This window comes from Amphibalanus amphitrite, unplaced genomic scaffold (assembly GCF_019059575.1).
Source record: "Amphibalanus amphitrite isolate SeventyFive unplaced genomic scaffold, NRLGWU_Aamphi_draft 000493F_arrow, whole genome shotgun sequence".
NCBI lineage: Eukaryota > Metazoa > Arthropoda > Thecostraca > Balanomorpha > Balanidae > Amphibalanus > Amphibalanus amphitrite.
Genome location: NW_024881987.1, coordinates 344,631 through 364,201, shown reverse-complemented (window position 1 = coordinate 364,201; position 19,571 = coordinate 344,631). Strand labels below are relative to the sequence as shown.

The 19,571-nt window shown below is 51.8% G+C and overlaps 2 protein-coding genes across 3 annotated transcripts in view; one reads left to right on the top strand and one right to left on the bottom strand.

The window, feature by feature from the left end:
* Positions 1-1,618: 1,618 nt before the first annotated feature.
* Positions 1,619-7,546, bottom strand: LOC122392601 (protein OSCP1-like). Its single transcript, XM_043387653.1, has 7 exons — positions 7,353-7,546; positions 6,598-6,752; positions 6,151-6,315; positions 5,604-5,763; positions 5,089-5,242; positions 4,507-4,755; positions 1,619-4,269 (listed from the first exon to the last, which is right to left on the bottom strand). Exons 1-7 carry the CDS (start codon positions 7,462-7,464, stop codon positions 4,113-4,115), a joined length of 1,152 nt encoding a protein of 383 aa, XP_043243588.1. The 5' UTR covers positions 7,465-7,546; the 3' UTR covers positions 1,619-4,112.
* Positions 7,547-13,230: 5,684 nt separating this feature from the next.
* Positions 13,231-19,571, top strand: part of LOC122392596 (protein argonaute-2-like) — a 32,525-nt gene continuing 26,184 nt past the window's right edge. Inside the window, exon 1 of one of the 2 annotated variants that reach the window (XM_043387646.1) lies at positions 13,231-13,555. In XM_043387646.1, coding sequence (XP_043243581.1) covers positions 13,381-13,555 — 175 coding nt within the window. In that variant the 5' untranslated portion in view covers positions 13,231-13,380. The remainder of the gene's footprint in view (positions 13,556-19,571) is intronic. The other variant, XM_043387647.1, reaches the window with a different exon arrangement.

Here is a 19,571-nt window from a genome sequence, read left to right as displayed (position 1 = left end):
ATTCTAAAGCGTTTATAAGATTGGTCCCAGCACCCGATTATATATGAGGAAGTCGTTTAAAAAGTATCTTATCTCTAACCAATTTATTTATTATGGCCACTTTTACAGGACGTCTATAGAGCTTTGACTTTTACATTTCTTCCTCGTTCAGGAGCAACGTTTTAACCCTCACCGGACCTTCAGGTTTTCTGAATACCGAGGGGGCGTTGGGGGGTTGGAAGTGAGGGAACAACCCCATTTGCCGATTCGCCCCTTAATGAGCTAGAGCCTCACGAAAGAAACGATCGTGCGCGTCGTTACGAAATGCAGCGATTGGTCTCCGATTTTAAGGACCAGGATCAGCCGATGACTTCTGAGGTTAGGTCAAGTGGCCCAAGGCACAGGTTCGGTTTTTGGTAAATAGCTTCGCTAAACATGATCGCAGATCCGCGATTTTAGCAGCATCGTGTTTGTCTAGCTCAGGCGTGTCGAATGGTATACTTTTTCTTCGGGTGAGATCAAGTTAAGGTGTTAACCTCGGGTCAAGGTCAGGTCACAGCCCGTCAGGTCACGAAGCTGGTCAAAGCATAGAGATCTTATAAACAATTTAATTTATGATAGTTTAATTCAAGTCGGTATGAATCCGATTTGACAATTTACTAGGTGGGTTTTGCAACGCTATTACTTCGGCATGTAATTATAAATCATTGCTAATTTCGATCCGGATGTCGTTATTCAATGCTGGCCTTTGCGCCCTCGGAAAAGTTTATAGTCATGAAGGCTTGCATTGACCCATACTTTCCATTTTTCAGCACCATTATTCGCCGTAGTTAACCAGGTATTTTTCTTCAGCTCTCCCCCGAATCATTTGGCTTAGACCCATGGCGTATCACCCGTGCATCGCTGATCGCAAGACGCACCTACCACACACAAGTTCACGATCCCCACGAACCCACATCAGCGTCCGTTCGCTTGGTGTGTGACCCCTTGACCTTTGGCCGCGGCAACTGCCAGCTTGCCGGAGCACCCCTCCCAGCACGCGCTGCCCCGCCCGCTCCCCTCCCTCTCTCCCTTCCCCCCCCCCCCCGGGGTCGTGTCACGAAGGTTCGGGCTTACGCTACTACCGGCCGCTGCGCAGCTGTCACCTAGCGCTTGGGAATGTGTGGTCTGGTGCGGATTCAGCCAACTACCGGCTCGCGACACCAGCGCCACGTAGTGGCGACGGTACATTCTTTTTAGACATACTGTACAGCCCGCGCCAGAAGAGACGCCAGTTGTGCAATACGAGTACCCATTTCAGCAGTGATAGCGTACAGTGATGACAGCTCGACCCGCACAGCCAGGCGGCGCTGGTGGGTCAAGCTGTCCAGTGAGATTATACTGTGATTTAGTCGGGTAGCTGAGGTTCGTATCATCAATAGAATTCCGCTGTCAAAGCGGTGTAGTTTCCAGAGTCTGTTGACATTCATAGTTCGCTGATGTTAAGAATATATGTCATCCCAGGTCCCAGGAACATTGTTTTAGATGCCTAACTGCTTACGAAGCAAATCATTGACACTAACATAAGTCATCTATATGACTCCAATCAAAAAGTCACCAAATTCAAGCATTGCTGAAAGCCGCTATTAATAGAAAGAGCGAAGCAGAAGCGCGTATATTTGATGCACACTAATTCGTACATGAACCATTCAACATCACACAATAGAGCTCCGTGGCAGTAGCTACGGGAGCAGATAAAAGTGAAATACCAGATATAGGAAGGAAAAACGGATGGAAGATTGAGCGCTAGAAAAGGGAGGATAAGAGCGAGGGAGAGGAGACAGAGATGGAGACAGGGGAGAAAAGGGGAAAGGAGAGACTAAGAGGGAGAGATAGAGAGAGAGAGAGAGAGAGAGAGAGAGAGAGAGAGAGAGAGAGAGACAGAGAGAGAGACAGAGAGAGAGAGAGAGAGACAGAGAGAGAGAGACAGAGAGAGAGAGACAGAGAGAGAGAGAGACAGAGAGAGAGAGAGAGAGAGAGAGAGAGAGAGACACAGAGAGAGACACAGAGAGAGACACAGAGAGAGACACAGAGAGAGAGACACAGAGAGAGACACAGAGAGAGACACAGAGAGAGACACAGAGAGAGACACAGAGAGAGACAGAGAGACAGAGAGACAGAGAGACAGAGAGACAGAGAGACAGACAGAGAGAGAGAGAGAGAGAGAGAGAGAGAGAGGGAGAGGGAGAGAGAGAGAGAGAGAGAGAGAGAGAGAGAGAGAGAGAGAGAGAGAGAGAGAGAGAGAGAGAGAGAGAGAGAGAGAGAGAGAGAGAGAGAGAGAGAGAGAGAGAGAGAGAGAGAATGAGATAGATGCGAAACAGTGTATGACCAAGCGAGAGAGTGGAATAACCAATTGACAGAAATGGAGAAGACTAGATTTTCCGACTAGATTTGATTCTCGACTAGACACCTAGACATCTTTAACACTCGATATACACTATTTTGGACGGAAAGTTCACAGCAAACAGCTGTCACCACTCAACCGCCCCGCCGGCAATGACGTCAGCATGTACTGGACGGGTCTGGACGGCACAGTAACGGAATTGGCTTGGATCTCATGACCGCCTCCTGGTGTGGACTGTAACTCAGTGGTACTGGGCGGCTCTGGACGCCATAGTAATGGGATATGCCGCACCGAACCGGTACTAGACAGGTCTGGATGGCAGAGTAATGGAATGTTCTTAGGCTGAAATAGGCTGAATCACACCAGCGCTGGATTGGACTGCACCGCAGCGGTAGATGCTGTGCTTTACTGGAAGGCTGCTTTGCAGGGATACGCTGGGTTAAAGCGGTGCCGGGCGAACCAAAACGGTAACGGAATGGAAGCCGACATGTGGCTATCGCAGCCGGCCAGGGCGGAGTATTGGCTGACTCCGGTAATGGTCACTCTTTATATAAAAGGCCAAATCACGCAATAAGCTGAGTGGCACCGGGACGCTGGACTAGACGTAGCATAGTCGGGACTCTGGAGTGGCGGTAGGCTAGAGAACACGACATGAATTGGATCAATATTTGTCGCAGCGGTGGCGTTTACGTCCACTGACGTGCTTCCAGCTTCCACACCCGATCCCAGCTTTGACGGCAGACTGGTGACGCGGCAGTGTCACCGGGCTACACCGCAAACAGTGCGGCACAGCGGCAAGGTGGGAGGGCGAGACGCGGCGGAGGTAGGCGCCCCTGTGCCCCTGTCAGTGGGGCAGACTTCGCACGCGCCGGCACCGCCCTGGACAGTGGACACTGCACACTGCTAGCTACACTACACTACATCGCGCTACACTACAGAGAGCAACACAACACTGCGGCAGGCACTATGCGAGTCGCATGGTGCAAGCCAGGGGGCTGCGAATGGCGAGCAGCTCGGCTATAAGCAGTAAGCTGTCCCACGCTACTGGCGGCAATCGACAGACGCGACGCGCAGCCTAGTCTGTGTAGACGATAGCCTAGAACGGTCTGAACTAGCTTTGATAGACTAGACGCAATGCGCAGACTAGAGTCACAGCAAATGAGATCACCGGACAAACGGCCGATACGGGCTGGCAATGGGGCAGGGAGAGTGCGGCAGACAGCACACTGGTGGGAAACACTGCAGAAGGGCGGCACACTGTGATGGTGGGATAGCACACCGTCAATGGGGAGATGGCAGGGGGAGACGGTCTGCAGTTAGGGGGATTTTGCACCGACAGAGAGGCCTCAGCACATTGGGATAAGGGGACATCACACCGACACACGGCCAGAGGATAGCACACAATGCGGAAAGGGGACAGCACACTGTGGATAAAGGACAGGACACACCAGCCACCACCATCTACGGAAAAACGCCAACGCGGCCAAAATCGCCTATGGCGGCGCAGGCCAGTGGACACGAACTGAACTGAACTGTCCGGGGAAGGGCGAAAGGGACACCGCTTTCAGGACAGCACACCGCGACGAAGGTAAGACGTCAGAACTACTCTTCTAATCGCATAGCGCGCCTCCTCTGCTCGATAAACAATCGTTGACTGTCGGTCTCCGCCGAGGCAGCGTCCCATTCCCGCTGACCGTTGCAGGGTATCCGCTGCGGCTCCATCTGCTCCAGACGCTCGGCTCGGACACAGCTACTCCGACAGAGCGTCCATCATGTTCAGCAGGTCCTGCTGCCCGCCGCTGGCTGGCGGCTCGCCGATCGTCATGTCCTCCATCACCTTCTGCAGGTGGTCGCTGCGGCCGCGCGTGCCCTGCACCGGCTGGTTGCTACCGTCGGCCGCCGCGCCGCTGCCAGAGGAGACAGACTCACAGTCAGTGACGACAGTTAGTTGACCAGGGTTAGCAGTGAAGAGACATTGACAGACACAGCTCCGGGGAGAAACTGACGAGTGAGGACGACACACTCAGTAGACAGTAACAATACCACATTGCAGGGATATAAGAAACCACAGATAACATGAATCATGTTATCTATGAAGAAACACATCAGAAGCTGTGAGTACAACAGCTGCCAACCGTACTGACCTGGCAGCAGCGGCGGCAGCAGCGGCCGGTCCGGGCAGGTTCAAACGAATCTCGCACTTCTGCTGGCCGCCCTGGCCGATCAGCTGAGCTAGCAGCTCCAGCGCCTGGGCGGCTCGCTCGGCCGTCGGACCGGAGCCACAGACCGGCGAGGCGGGAGAGGGCGAGGGCGAGGTGGTGGGCGGCTCGTCCCCTGCACCGCCACTGCCGGTCGGGCCCGCCGACACCGGCTCGCTGCCCTGGCTGCTGTAGCTGCAGACGGACGGGAAACTGTCAGATAACGTATCAACGTTAAATGAATAGTGCGTAATTTTCCAGAAACGGTCACAAAAAAATGTGCTACCGTAGTGTGCTGCAATACCATGTGACGGTTAGCTATCTAACATATAACATAGACTCAAAAATAGGCTGTTGCCATGTTTACATGCCTTTCAATACCTACCCTTTATCTGTCCTACACCTTTTTGTATGAACTTCAGATAGCACTCCGATCCTAATGTCCTCAGACACTTCCAGCCATCACCACCGAGTCCTCTCAGATCGACATCATCCATGAACACTACCCCGTAGGTATTTCATACTGACATGTTGGTGCCGAGCGTGGTGCCTCGGTCTCCGTTCTGCGCCAGGGTTCCGGAGCGCGCCGGCTCACCGGGTAGCTCCTTACACGGGTACCGGCAGGTGCTGGTGATCTCACCACGCTCGTCAAAGTAGCGGATCTCGCCCGGCATCGACACACCTGATGGAGGAGAATACAACGATATTAAAGCTCGGTCTGATAGTGTAAACCAGCTGACATAGCTGGGCATCGACACGTCTGAGAACAAAACGCAGTGCTGCCGAAATACGGCCACATCGAGGGCCAGCGACATTCCACGAAATTATCTGCGACTGAAAACTTATTCTCTTCTCGTCCTTACGACGCATACGTCCATTCCATCCTGAAGACGGGCTGCTCTTACCCTCTGACAGAGTCTGCCTTTATCCTAAGATAACGTTCATTCCTATCCCCTGTTAGACCCCGTTCTTACCCTCAATCAGAGTCCGATCTGACCTTCTGCTAAACTTTGCTCTTACCCTCCAGCAGAGCCCACTCTTACCCTCTGGCAGAGGTCCGGTGACATCGATCACAAACGTGCCGCTGGGATTCTGCCGCTTCTCCTTGAGGAAGATGGACACCTTGACTCGGTAGTCGAGGAAGAAGTTGAGGATGTCGTAGCGGATGTCCTGCATCTCTCCCTCGGGGAGATTGCCGTAACACTGTGGGGAAGACGGGCCACCAGCACGGTCACCCAACCGTGGAGACACCCGATCGAAGTACGTCAAAGGCTACGAATTTTATCGAGTTTTGAATAGGACAAGCTATTCAAACCTTTACCTGCTACCTAAATCGGCGCAAAACACATAAGGCTAAAAAATAATAAGTCCAGATCAGACAGTTCCTTCATCACCGCTGGGCTTTTGGCATTGGTTGTTTCCTTTTCCTCACCCGTAACATTTGATCATAAAAACCGATAATCAGCATTTTACCGTTCAAATGCTGGTGATCCCCTTTCAAGCGAGTCCACTGCTGCCCATTGTTATTTACGCTTCCCCAACAAAAAGCAGAACCCAGTCCATATAGTGCTGCTCCAGCCTCCAGCTCACCTGCACGGCCAGATCGTAAGCTGTCTGCACCTGCTTGCTGACGCGGGGTGCGGTGGCAAAGCAAGCCATGCTGTCCAGGTGGTTCAGGGTGACCATGAGCAGCTGGCGCGGGTGTGAGCACTGCTCCACCTGGTACTTGAACACCATGGCCATCAGGTCGTACAGCTAATGGCAGGAGGGGAGCAGGTCACTGGTCAGACAGGGTCGCAGATATTGAGAGACACCAAAGGTCACCAGCCACCGGCCATGAAATAACTGATAACCAGAGGGTGCTCATTGTAAACCATAAAAAGGAATGATGGTAACAGATAAAAAAGGCATGGTTAACTGTACAGAAATAAGAAAGATAATAGCATATCATTGTAAGCTTCTGCTAAACAAAATCTGTCTTAATTTCACTATCTAGCATGTCTGGTCTGCAAGCTTTTCATAACAGCTTTGGCTTACTTTGTCCATGCTCTGTTTGTTGAGCCTCATGATGGAGCTGTGGGCCAGCCGGTAGAAGATGGTCCGCAGACTCTGAGCCGAGTAGATGGACTGCGGTCTGAACAGCTCCTCAATGAACCGGCTGGTGCACATCAGACCCAGGATGTCATCCAGCACTGCAGGAGAAACAAGGTCCTAAGAATTGTTGGACCTGTGAATTTCTGATGGATCAAAAATTAATTAAGTACATACCTAGGTACCTAATGTATAAAATACATCAGATTCAAAATACAGTTACCAACAGGCAGCAATAGTTCGATAATAAAATCATGAATGTAGAATGTTTAAAACTTACTTTTTCAAACAAGGAAAAAACTTGATATTTGAACTACAGCAGAAGTTACAAACGTTTCCAAAAGCCTAAACATACAAATTGCCTGCACAATAACAGGATCTTGTTAAAGTGACTGCCGCTGCCGCAGCTCACACAGTAAAAAAGGCTGGGCTTAGCTAAGCTAGCGGCCAATCAGGAGGGCAGAAACTGGAGTCTGTATATGTCCCCTGATTGGCCGCTAGCTAAGCCCTGCCTTTTAGACCGCAGGAGCTGCGGTAGCCGCAGACACTTGAACAAGGCCCAGGCCTAGTCCAGTACAAGAAACCAGAGAATAGAGATCAGTATAGTCTTACACTAAGTAAGAAATAAGAAAAATACTGCATGAAACTGTTCCACCCCTACAATATCGTTCATGCAGTTGCATAGCAAATTCAATATTTACCTTTTTCAGCCTTTGCTTGATGGATTTCTTGTGCCCTCAACCTCTGGTCTAGAATATAAATCATTTCTCCTCCCATGTTGAGGAAAAGCAGGGGCATCGCTTTTAAAGACATTTTTCTGTTGCTCGTCCTTGGACGGTTTCAAGCCTGAAAGCACACTTATCACTGAATAATAAGTTTCTTTTTGGCGTTTTAACCCTCGGTTTTTAAGATCACAACAGATAGCTCTATACCCCGGATTCAATATTTAATTCTATACTTGACATGCGTGCCTGCTTTTGCTAAATAACATGACATCTGGCGAATGAATGAGCGTACTGCAGATATCGTCAGCGAAAACAAATGCACTAGCATGATTTTAGAACACAAAGCTCTTTCTAATGAGCTGTCTGCTGCGCCATATTTGTCGAACAAAAAATGCTATAGTTCCAAGAGAGCCCCTAGATGGCAGTGCGAAAACGCCTGAAAGTATGCTAGCCCGCAAGACAGCGTTTGGTATTCAATGCATGGGCATGGCTAGTGGGTATTTAGAGCTAACGCTTCAACGAATGTTGCTCCAGCTGTCTTCATGAGATTAGTTTTCGAAATGACCATGATAAGCAGTCGATCAATAGACATGCGGCTATCCTGCGCTGATTGGATTCTAAACGCCGACGTAGGGGCGATAAATGGTCGGCAGAGGTGGAACGGGCTCACAGTCGACATCGCTGGCTTCTGGCGGCAGCAGCTGAAGCCTCACTGAAATGAATAAGCAAGCTAAACCTGCACAGCTCAGAATGTGGAGGACGGTAGTTCTGGTCCTGCTGGTCGTCCTGCCGCTGGTCGGTGCCCACGGCAACTCCTTGCTGGAGGCTGGTGACGTTTCCGACGCAGCCCGACGGGCGCAGCGTCAGGCGGACGTGGTGCACGGGCTGGTGACTGCCGGCCTGCTGCACCATCAGCCTCTGACGCTGGTGACCGGTAGCGGCGGGGATGGGGTGGCGCTCAGTGGTGCTCTTCACTGGCAGCTCCACGTCACCATTCATCACTGCGCGCCCTGCGATAACGCTACGCTCTACCGAGACCTGGTTACTCCTAAGGACGGTCTGAAGCTGGTGGTGGGTGACCTGACGGATTTTGAACAGCTGGGCGCCGTGAAACCGCACCACTGGATCGGCGGGGAGGTGGTACTGCTGCCATCACCAGCCGTCCGCTGCCGCCGGCTGTTCCAGATGCCGCTGCTCTCCAAAGCCGCTCTGCCGCTGTGCGTGGAGGTACCCTCAGCCGGCGCCGGGGCCATTACCGTCCACCAGCGCGGCTACGACGGCTCAATGCGCTCCGAACCGGCGTCTCGCCTGCTCTCCGGAGAGCCTCATTCCCTGCTCGACAGGAATAGCTACCACGGCCGACCATTCGAGGCTTACTTCGTCGATTTCAAGCCGTACTTTGTGTGCGGTGACGCTATTCAGAAGGCCGGCGCGCTGTGTCAGCACCCTCTTCCCGGCCCGGACGCGCTCATCCTAGAGACGTTCGCCGAGCGCGTCAACCTCACACTGCGCTTCCGTCGCTCTCCGGACGGCGGCTGGGGCCAGATCGTCGACGGCACGTGGACGGGAAACGTGGGCGAGGTGTGGCGCGGCCGCGCTGACGCCGCCGTGGCCGGTCTGTTCGTGAACGGCGAGCGGGCGGCGGCCACCCAGTTCAGCGCACATACCTTCCTCGAGGAGGTGGCGCTGGTCTCTGGTCGCGTACCGCTGGGACAGCAGGTCAGTCTTGGCGGCCTGCTGCCCCCCGTCAGCTGGGCGGTGGTCGCCGGCCTGGGGCTGCTGGTAGCTCTCGGCGGCACGCTGATGAGCCGCCCTGACCCGGCCGCCGCTGGACGGCAGCTGCTCAGACAGGTGGAGGACGCATTCCGGGGTCTGTGGGCGCAGCCGGTGACGCGGCTGCCGGCGGACACGCCACGCCGGCTGCTGGTGGGGGTGTGGAGCGCCGCGTGTATCGTTCTCAGCACGGCGCTGGTGACCGGACTGGCCGCCAAGCTGACTGCGCCGCGCGTCTATTGGTCGCCGATGACGCTCTGGGACGCCGTCGAACACGACTACCAGGTGGTGACGCACTCCGAGTACGGCGCCTATGACGCGGCCATGCTGGCGCCGCAGGGACCGCTGTTCGACGGTCTGCGCGCGCGCTGGGTCAAAGGCAACAACCTGCGCACCATGTACCGCATGCTGGACCCGTCCGACCGCGTCTGTCTGCTAGAGGAGGTGCAGTACTACATCACACTGCGTCACCGGCTCATCATCGAGACGGAGGGCCGCGTGCACCCGGAGAGCATCCGGCTGGCCGACCAGCGCGCCTTCACCTTCCTGGTGGGGTTCTCCATGCAGCGCAACACGCCCCTGCTGGGTCGTCTCAACGCGCTCATCTCGCGTCTGCACGCCGCCGGACTGATCCAGCACTGGATGCGGCTGATGCGGCGCACGGACGAGCTGCGCGTCACGGCGGCGCTGCAGCGCGCGCAGCGGCCGCCGCGCGTCTCCGCGCTGCCGCTGAGCCGGCTGCGCGCCACAGTGGAGCTGCTGGTCACCGGCTGGGCGCTGGCAGCCGCCGCGTTCGGCCTCGAGCTGCTGGTGCACAGCTGCCTCGGCAGACGGAGGGGAGAGAAACCACTGCCGCAGTCTGTCCTCAATTAGGACGGCGGGAGAGGCCAGGCAGTGCATAGTAAGAGAAGTAAGAGAATGTAATCCAGAACACCGCGTCCGATTTTGACATCCTTGCAGTCTTACTGGTCCCCATAGAAGTCAGTTTGAATCTCAGTTTGCACGTGCGCACGAGCAAGGGGCCGCTACGACTAGTCAAAAATAGTTTGGCCAGTTGCGCTATATGAAAGCAGCACGGTCACTATAAATAAAAAGCAGTGCACTATCAGGGACCGAATAAATATGTGACCCACACAATCAGTTGCAGGGCTCATTATGGGCGGTCGCACGGTGCAAGGCTCACTATTGCGCCCGCTCGTTCTTCGTTCAAAAAGTGTTTGAAGCACATTGGTAGGGAATGCTAGTTTTAACTTATAGCATTGTCCGCTAATGCAGGTTTGAGAATGAGATGGATCAATGCATAGTTTGGTCAAAACGGTGGCATTACCCTATATGTAGTTACCTACGTGCAATAAACACATATTTGAGCAAGTGGTGTAGTGATCATATGAAGTTGCAGTGGCATTTGAACTTGTTCTATACCAGTGGGATCATGTGCCTCAGTTGTCGGTGTGCCCAGATTTGTCCCTTTCCTCGCCTCATTTCCCACACGTGCCGACAGCTGTGTGCCGACAGCCGTGCCGACAGTCCCTCCTCGCTCTGCTCTGTCTTGTTTTTTTTTCTATCCCGGTGGTCATTCACGACGGCGATCCATCAAACATAACCTGCTAAAGGACACTCAATGGTTTATCGTATAGGTGAAGGCCAGCTGCATATGTGCATATGTACACCTTACCTGGCACTACATTCGATCGTTGGCAGCACATAAGCACATATGCTGGGCCGTTCTGCCGGTCATTTGTTGAATTATAAAGAGGTCATCAGGTCTAGCTGATTGTGCTTTGGACAAATGACGCCAGAAGTGTGTGGTCATTACTCATTACGTCAGACTTCAGAGGATGATTGCAACGGCCATTTGCCAGAGCCTTGCATGTGTCGACAATGCAGTAATCAGCTCGCGCGGAAAACCGGCATATAGCGCGGGCTGGGGGAGAAAACCGTCCTTCTCTGACTTGGTTTCCCAGTAACGTCATGGCTCGCAAATTTCAGCAATTGATAAGAGCATCGATATGTACAAAATATTAATCTTAGAATGTTGATATCGGTGACCTAGGGTCAGGTCAATTTTGTGACCTGTCCATTATAAGTTAATGGGAGACATTTGAAAGGCACCTCTTTTGAACGAACGTCATTCTAAGCACTTTCAAACACCGAAGTACGAACACTGAACATGACAAATGACACCCAATGCTTATGTCCCTATGGTCATCTCAAATTACGAATGGTATCTAACAGTTTTTATAACAACTTCTGATACAGGCATGCCAGAGCGATGAAAAACGCCCTATCTGTGTTCGGCTTGACGATACGGATCGACTGATATGCAACATGACCTTGCCCAGTCAGGTCGTGACCTGGACCTGTGGTCAAATTTTCAAGTTGATCTTTCAAGGTCAAAATATAGTTAATTCGACGCGCCTCGACGAGAGGAGCACAATGCTGGCAAAAGAAATTATCTTGAGTCAAAGGTTATTGAAGGATTTTTTTTAAACGTTTTTTTTTTGTTTTTACCCTCTGGAGGCAAACCGTTAACCTGAGGTCAAATCTGGGAGCACATCCCAGAAGACGGAAAAAAGGGCTATCGCTATCGATTGCGTTTTTCCACGGTGCTTAAGCTCTATTGGTTCCCGAGTTATGAGCGCCGTTGTTTCGAAAAATGTTAAAATAGGTAACGCTTTACTTGTGATGACCTCTGGTGACGTTACCTTTGACCCTAGCTAGAAAATGACTGAAGTGTTTTCGTTCTTATTTTGAACGTCCTCCGAATACCGTTTACCGCGTGTCGCTACGTGTCCCACGAGCTGCTTTAGTGTGTGTGCGTGGGGGGGGGGGGGGTACTCGACCCCCTCCCCACCACCATTACCACAGGGCGTGGAAATCCAGGACCCCAGCGGGGCGCGGGTTCAAGGTTAGCTTGAAAATTTGTCTCAGGTCAAGGTCATTACGACCGGAAAAAGTCATGTCGCATTTCGGTCGACAATTACGGGCGTCTCCTCTCTCTCTCTCTCTCTCTCTCTCTCTCTCTCTCTCTCTCTCTCTCTCTCTCTCTCTCTCTCTCTCTCTCTCTCACTCTCACTCTCTCTCTCTCTCTCTCCCTCTCTCTCTCTCTCTCTCTCCCCCTCTCTCCCTCTCTCTCTCTCTCCCTCTCTCTCTCTCTCTCTCTCTCTCTCTCTCTCTCTCCCTCTCTCTCTCTCTCTCTCGTTCTTTGTAATATCTACCACACCTAAATGTTTTGTTGTGAGTTGACAAACCTGCTGCATTATTGGTTGTCATTGGAAATAACTTCTGAGATCGGTTTGATGTTTGATCGACATTAAGTTATGCAAGAATAAACTACTGAAATTACCAGTCTAGTTTATTTTTTATCTTTTAGTAGGTTACTTGTTTCCTTATAGAATAAACAATAACTGTAGTGCCATTTCGCCTCCCGAAAGCACCTTGCCATGGTGCTTTCGAAATTTAGAAATTTTGTGTATTTGAAAATGTTAAGGTGTTATCAAATACCTGTTGCCAATTGGAACATTGCGCATAAATTTTAAAAAATGGGGGAATAGCAATGACGTCATTGCTATTCCCCCCATTTTTTAAATTTTATGTAAGCTTTCTGTGCAAGAGTTTTCAGCTGTAGACGGTGTATGTATTCTCAAGCAGAAGGAAACACGTCAATCACCATCAATAAAATAAGATCGGACCGAATAAATTTGTAAAAATGCTTCCATTGGATTCTGAGCTCAGATTGTAGGTATATTGATGATGCTTCAATTGCTTATGTTTTTCAGATTAAAGTTCAATTTTCCTTTGTCTAATCGTGACATGACCTTCACCGGCCATTATCACTTCTATTCTCATTTCGAGCATATTTGTATATAACCCGACTAATGTATGATTTTATCACTTAAAATCACATGTTCCTGGTGAGCGGAGACATCGCAGTCTGGTTCGGTCCGGCCTCTCAGCCTGCCTACCACACGAGCCGCGGACATTCGCCTCCCCCCGCGTTACCGGCCCTGAGTGCGCCTCTGCGGCGTCCCGCCTCCGGGCGTGACCCGTCTGACCCGGGCGGTGCCGCCGGCCACGGCCGCCCCCAGTGCCGCCGCATCAGAGCTAGCGAGCGGACGGCCGTCCAGGCGTTCCTTACCGAGACGCCTGGTCTTTTACTTATTGACGGTGTGCGGGAAACATTTTACCGCCCTGTGACTGTGCTGAGGAGTTTTATCAACAACCTGCAACCATGGATCAAGCCGCCAAACAGTTCAGCTTTTACTACATCGACGATCAGTTGATGAAGGCGATGGCCCGTTACCCTCCGCCGCGGCTGTCGCCGCCGGAGCTACCGTCGCCCAGCGGGAGCAGCAGCGAACTCACCGTCAGCACGTCGCCGTCCTCTCAGCGCAGCGGCTCGTCAGGTCAGCGGGCGGGGGGAGGCGGCGGCTCGCCAGGTCAGTGGGTGGGAGGAGGCGGCGGCTCGTCACGTCAGCGGGCGGGGGAGGTGGCGGGGACGACGGTGAAAACAGGGTGCCTGGGGCGATTTGATCTACAGGGTGTAACGAAATTATCCGGACATCAATTTTTTCGCCGTATCCGTTCGCATTGCTTTCTTTCTGACGATAGGAGCGTGGAACTTAGATAAATTCGTACCTATGGTTCCGGTCATCACCACCAGGGTGACCTGACCTTGGGTGGTGACCCATGCCGTCAGTACGGGTCGAGCCACCGCCGGTGTCACTTGGCAGTTTTCGTTCAGAGCAATGACGAGAAAAGAGTACAGCCTCTCCTTTCGCAGCAAAGCTGTGGGGATGGTCCATGGCGGCATGAGCCAGAAGATGGTCTGCCAGCAGCTGGGTATCAGCAGGAGCCAGCTGCACGTCTGGCTGAAGCGTGATAAGCTGGGACTTGGGCTGCAAACCCAGCCCGGCCGTGGCCGCAAGACCGCCCTTCACCCAGTGGCCAAGAGGGTTATCAGGATGGCGACGGAGAAACGTCACCAATCAACTCGAAAACTGGCTCGAAGGCTTACCAAGGCAGGGTACAAGACGTCCCATATGATGATTCACCGCTACCTGCGCAACAACCTGGCCATGCGCCCGTTCAAACTGAAAAGGACGCCAAAACTGACTGAAAAACAACGAGCTCACCGACTGAAGTTCGCTCGAGAGCACCTGCACAGGTCGGAGGAAGAATGGCGGAAGGCGGTCTGGTCGGACGAGTCACCGTTCGAGCTATTTCATCCTCCGAACCGCCAAAACGACCGTGTGTGGGCGGCCAGCAGCTCGGACGTACCGACGGTCCCCAGCGTGAAGCATCCGGCCAAAATCCACGTCTGGGGCATGTTCAGCTACCGTGCGCTGTCCCAGCTGCACGTGGTGCCCCAAAAAACGACCATCAACGGCGAGTACTATCGGAGCAACATCCTGGCCAACGAATGTCTGGAGGCGCTCAACCGGATTGCACAGGAGGGCCCGGTTTCCAAACGCGCGCTGATGCCCGATCCAAGCCAAGCGGTGTTCATGCAGGACGGCGCACCGCCTCACAGCGCCAAAAGGACTCAAGACTGGTGCCGTGAGAACCTCCCATCCTTCTGGGCCAACGGGGTGTGGCCTGGGAATAGCCCTGACCTCAATCCCATTGAGAACTTGTGGGCTATTATCCAGCAGGAGGTGAATCAGAAGCCACCCGCCACCAGCACGGATCACCTGGAGACACAGGTCAAGACGGCGTGGCGCCGGATCAAAAGCAGTGTGCTGGAGAGTCTAGTGGCTGGGATGCCCCAGCGCATGAGTGACTGTGTTAAGATGAACGGTGGCTACATCGGTAAATAAACGAGAAAGCCCCCGACTGTTTTGTTCTCTAATAAGAGCGGGAAGAACGATGCCCGGATAATTTCGTTACACCCTGTAGGTTCGTGAAATTCACACGTGACGTTTAGCATGTAGAAGGTCTACGGAGGGGGGAGAAGTTCCAAATGTCACGTGACTAATATGCCCTCCGGCGCCCTGTTTTCACCGGCGTCCGGTGGCGGCTCGTCAGGTCAGTGGGCGGGGGGGGGGGGAGGCGGCGCGGCGGCTCGTCAGGTCAGCGGGCAGGCGCCGCGGTTGGAGGAAGGGGGAGGTGGCGGCTTGTCAGGTCAGTGGGTGGGTGGCTCGACTGGTCGTCTGGTCAGCGGGCTCAGGCTCAGAACGGCTCGTCAGGTCAGCGGGCAGGCGGGTCAAGGGGTCAGCGGGCTGGGGCGGGGGAGGCGGCGGCTCGTCAGGTCAGCGGGCGGGGGGAGGCGGCGGCTCGTCAGGTCAGCGGGCGGGGGGAGGCGGTGGCTCGTCAGGTCAGCGGGCGGGCGGCTCAACTGCAAAGGGTCAGCGGGCTGCTCTGAGTGCCTCGTCGGGTCAGCAGGCAGGCCAGCGGGCGTCTCTGAGCGGTTAATCAGGTCGCAACGGGTCAGGGTCATGCATTTTTAGGTAGGTGTCAACTTGATTAACCCGAGGGTACTTTAAAATTTTGGCGAGATCCGCAACTTTGTATGATAGTTGCTAGTAATGAGCCGAGGGGCCCATCCGAATTCATCGTATAATTATACACGAGGGTTATCCGACGCCAAACCCATCGGCGTTGGTCGAGAAGGAGAGTGGGTGAAGTCACCATCTCGCTGTTTCGCCCATAAATTACCGTGCGCCATTGAGACTGAGAGGGGGAGGGGCAAAACGGCCCCTCTCCATGTTTCCATCGATATCTCCTAAGGCATTGCAGATACAGTCGCCAAAGTTTCAAGACCCCCGAGTGTCATTTTTACAGATTCCAACAATTTCTTTAAGTGGCGATAAGTTGGCCACAAATAACGTCAGAATAACGTTATGGTCCGACATTTTCGACGCAAAAAAAGCTTTGCGAGAAAAGCTGTCATGGCTACAGTTTTGAAGATACAGAAAATGCACAATACAAGCCCTAATTGTCATTGTTATAGCCTTATGTGTTATAACATTGAGTAAACGGAATTTTCGTCACCTGTTTTTTTTTTTTCGGTGCGGCTATCGAACACCGTTTTGATTTTGAAAATCTGTCGATAACTTTCCGAGATCTGGAAAGGGAGAAGGTGTCTGATGGTAGTGTCCATAATTCGCCCAACGGGGCGCGGGTTAAGCTATATAGAGCCTCGCGGAAAGACGAGCTGTTCAGTTCTTCACCGCCACGAGACTGAGCGACTGACACCAGAGGTCTCTGGTCAACCGGTGACCTTCCGCTCCGCGGGAGACCTGTATGAGAGTGAAGGAATTTGGAACACTAATGTGTCGGATTATTTATATTGGTAACCAAGAAAAGGATCGTAGGAAAATGATCGTAAGATAAAGATCGTATGTTGTAAAAGATCGTAAGCAAAATATCGTAAAGCAATTGATCGACGATCGTATGAAAAATATCGCAGGAAAATAATCGTAGGTAATATAAATATCGTATGTTGTAAAAGATCGTACGATAAAAGATCGTAAGGTTAAAGTAAATAATGAAATACTTTCAAACGTACGCATTGAGAGCTATCGACTGCTTTTACCGCGTCTTTCTAGCCCTCGTTTTTGAGTTAGAGGTGGGTGGTAACATATGCCCCCCCCCTACACACACACACACACACTAGGGCGAAGTTGGCTGAGACCGCCACAGGGCCGCGGGTTAACCCTCGCCCATGTAGGGGGGGTTGGTGCAACCCCCCCTGACGCTTTTCGGAAATAGTGCAAAAACGGCGGCGCGCAGCGCCGCCAAAGTTTGGGTACCTTATGGGGCAAACCTTGCGCATCTTTTGATAAAAAAAAAAATTTGACCGGGTCATGTCAGGTCACGGAGATATGACGTCACAAAGGGAACAGCCTCCGGCCGGATTTTTACAAACTGAGTGCCAACGCCCGAGGTTTCCTGCCGGTGGTACGGACATCGGTTGATGGATCGTGATGAAACTTCCCATGCATGTTGGGGCAAGTATTGGCTATCATATGGTATAAGAAACTTGACCGGGTCAGGTCAGGTCACGGAGCTATGACGTCACAAGAGGAACAGCGTCCGGTACTATTTTTGAAAAGCGCCCGAACCACTATTTTGCTAATTCTTGTCACCTCAATGGGAATATGCAGCAATATTAGCTTCTATAGGGAGCAAATGGACCTCCCAAATCCAAAAATACAATCAGATTTCAAAAATTTAAAGTTTGATTTTTCGAATTTCTGCCGCCGACTGTGACCTTGCCGACTTCCGGCGCTCCCAACGCGCCATTTTTAGAGCTAGGGAAACGAAATACATACCAAACGATAGAGAATTGATCAAGGAACACGATAGTGAAGGTTTCAAGTCGATATCTCCCACCGTTTTGCCGCAATTGCCGCGGAAAGTTGAAAAAAGTATATTTTTCCGAAAATTTGACCTTTGGCCGGTCAAAAGTAGGTCAAATGTTGACCTAGGACCAAAAAATATGCCACCAATCGCGAGATCTTGGCGAGAGCAATCCGTTGGTCTTTTCCGCTAAGCTCTACGACGCTCCGTTTTCAAACGCCAAGGGGGGGTCGCACCAACCCCCCCCCCCCCCTGCATGGGCGAAGGTGGCAGATCGCCGTTTACGGGCGAGGGTTAAAAACTGTAAACATATATGTTGGTAACCTGGCAAGAAATGTTTTTTTCCGTGTTTCACAGAATAATGGCCGCGATGGGCCTGAAAACTCGGTCTGGCTCATTCGAACGACCACGAAGAGAAATATTATTGGAAGAATATCGAATATCGAAGAATATCGAAGAATATTATTAAAACTAAACTGACGCCAGCTGTGAAGGGCTAAAACGATGGGTGGCCGCTTTGCCCCGGGTGGCCGCTTTGCCTCGGGTGGCCACTTTGCCCCACCCTCCCCTACATACATTTTCATTATCGCTTACCCACATGAAGTTCCTTCCGTCTGGAACATGTATTTAACCCTGGCCGGCACGGGGGGGGGGGGGTTGATACAGCCCTCCCTAAGGTTTTTCGCGAATAACTCGCGTAAAAAGCGGCCGATCGCGACGAAACTTTCAGTAGCCTCGCATTGATCAATTTTACACCTACCCTTAAAATTTCATGACCCTGACCCAAATGACCTTTGACCTGTGACCTTTTCCGAGACCATGTTTGGCCGAAATCGCGATTAGGCGTATGTCGGCTCGCATTAGCCGCGCGTTTGCAAGCTTTTCGTGGTTTCAAACGTTCAAACATGTGATTTGATGTTGCTCCCATGCATTAGGGTGGGTGTCAAGGTCACCTGAAGGTCAGGTCAGGACCGTCATTGACCTTTGGTGACCGACCTCGGTTCACTTTTTCGAGTTTTACATGTTTCTAGGCTAGTTTTTGGAGCTGAATTCGAATTTAGCAACCATTTGAATATTTACGAAGTAGTTTTGGTACCTTCGTAACATGTTACGAAGCTGTCAGAGACGGATGTCAGGTAGGTACCTACTACGAATACCCGTCACGACCTCTACCGGTTGACCTGACCTGACCTGACCCGACCTGGTCTAAACGCTTAACGACATCATCTGTGATCAAAACTAGCACGATATTCGTGATCAGCACCCCGGAAAATTCCTTAGCAGCCACATTTTAAGACTTTCTAACAGGTCCCGATATTCCCGATTTTTGGGTCATTGACCTGACCTGGAAGGTCAACCGATGACCTAGGATCTTAAAATTGGGTATCATTGGCTTCCTATCGTGACAGGCAACACGCTCGTTTTTTTCCGCGAAGCTCTAGCTCCATCAGGGGCCAAACGCGAGGGGGGGGGGGGTCGTACCAACCCCCATCCCCCCTTGTGCCGTCGAAAGACTCAAAATGGCCTGTGCCGGCGAGGGTTAAAGGAAATAGTTCACTTTTTAACATGGGTTTTGAACTGGAATAGCAGTTCCGTAGCCTGGGCTGAGACGAGCATAAATCAGGAGCTTTTACAGCCCAACGATCACCCTAGGCAAAGATATTCTATTTCTCGTCCCGAAAAAGGTGTCGATGTGTGCCTTGCATATATTCGCATCCAGTATGAAAAGAGCATGGGTACCGAAAATTCTTCAGAAACTAGAGAAATTATCTACGAGAACTCTAGAGAAATTCTCGTACTGATCAATAAGGACATTCAGCAGCAGCAGATCGCCCAAATGCCGGTGGCCGCGATAATTTCTCTAGTTTCTGAAGAATTTTCGGGACCCATGCTCTTTTCATACTGGATCGCCTGTGCCTTACAGAAACTGAAAAGTTCTTCCTATATCAAAATATAGAAAATAATCTTTTGTTATAAATAGGTTTTATTTTCTTTGCTGATCATTTTGAACATAAAAAATCATAAATCCATTGCAAAAAAATAATTTCGTGAAAGTGAACTATTTCCTTTAACTTAGTTGTATGCACTTCAAAAACAATGCATGAAAATAGGTACATG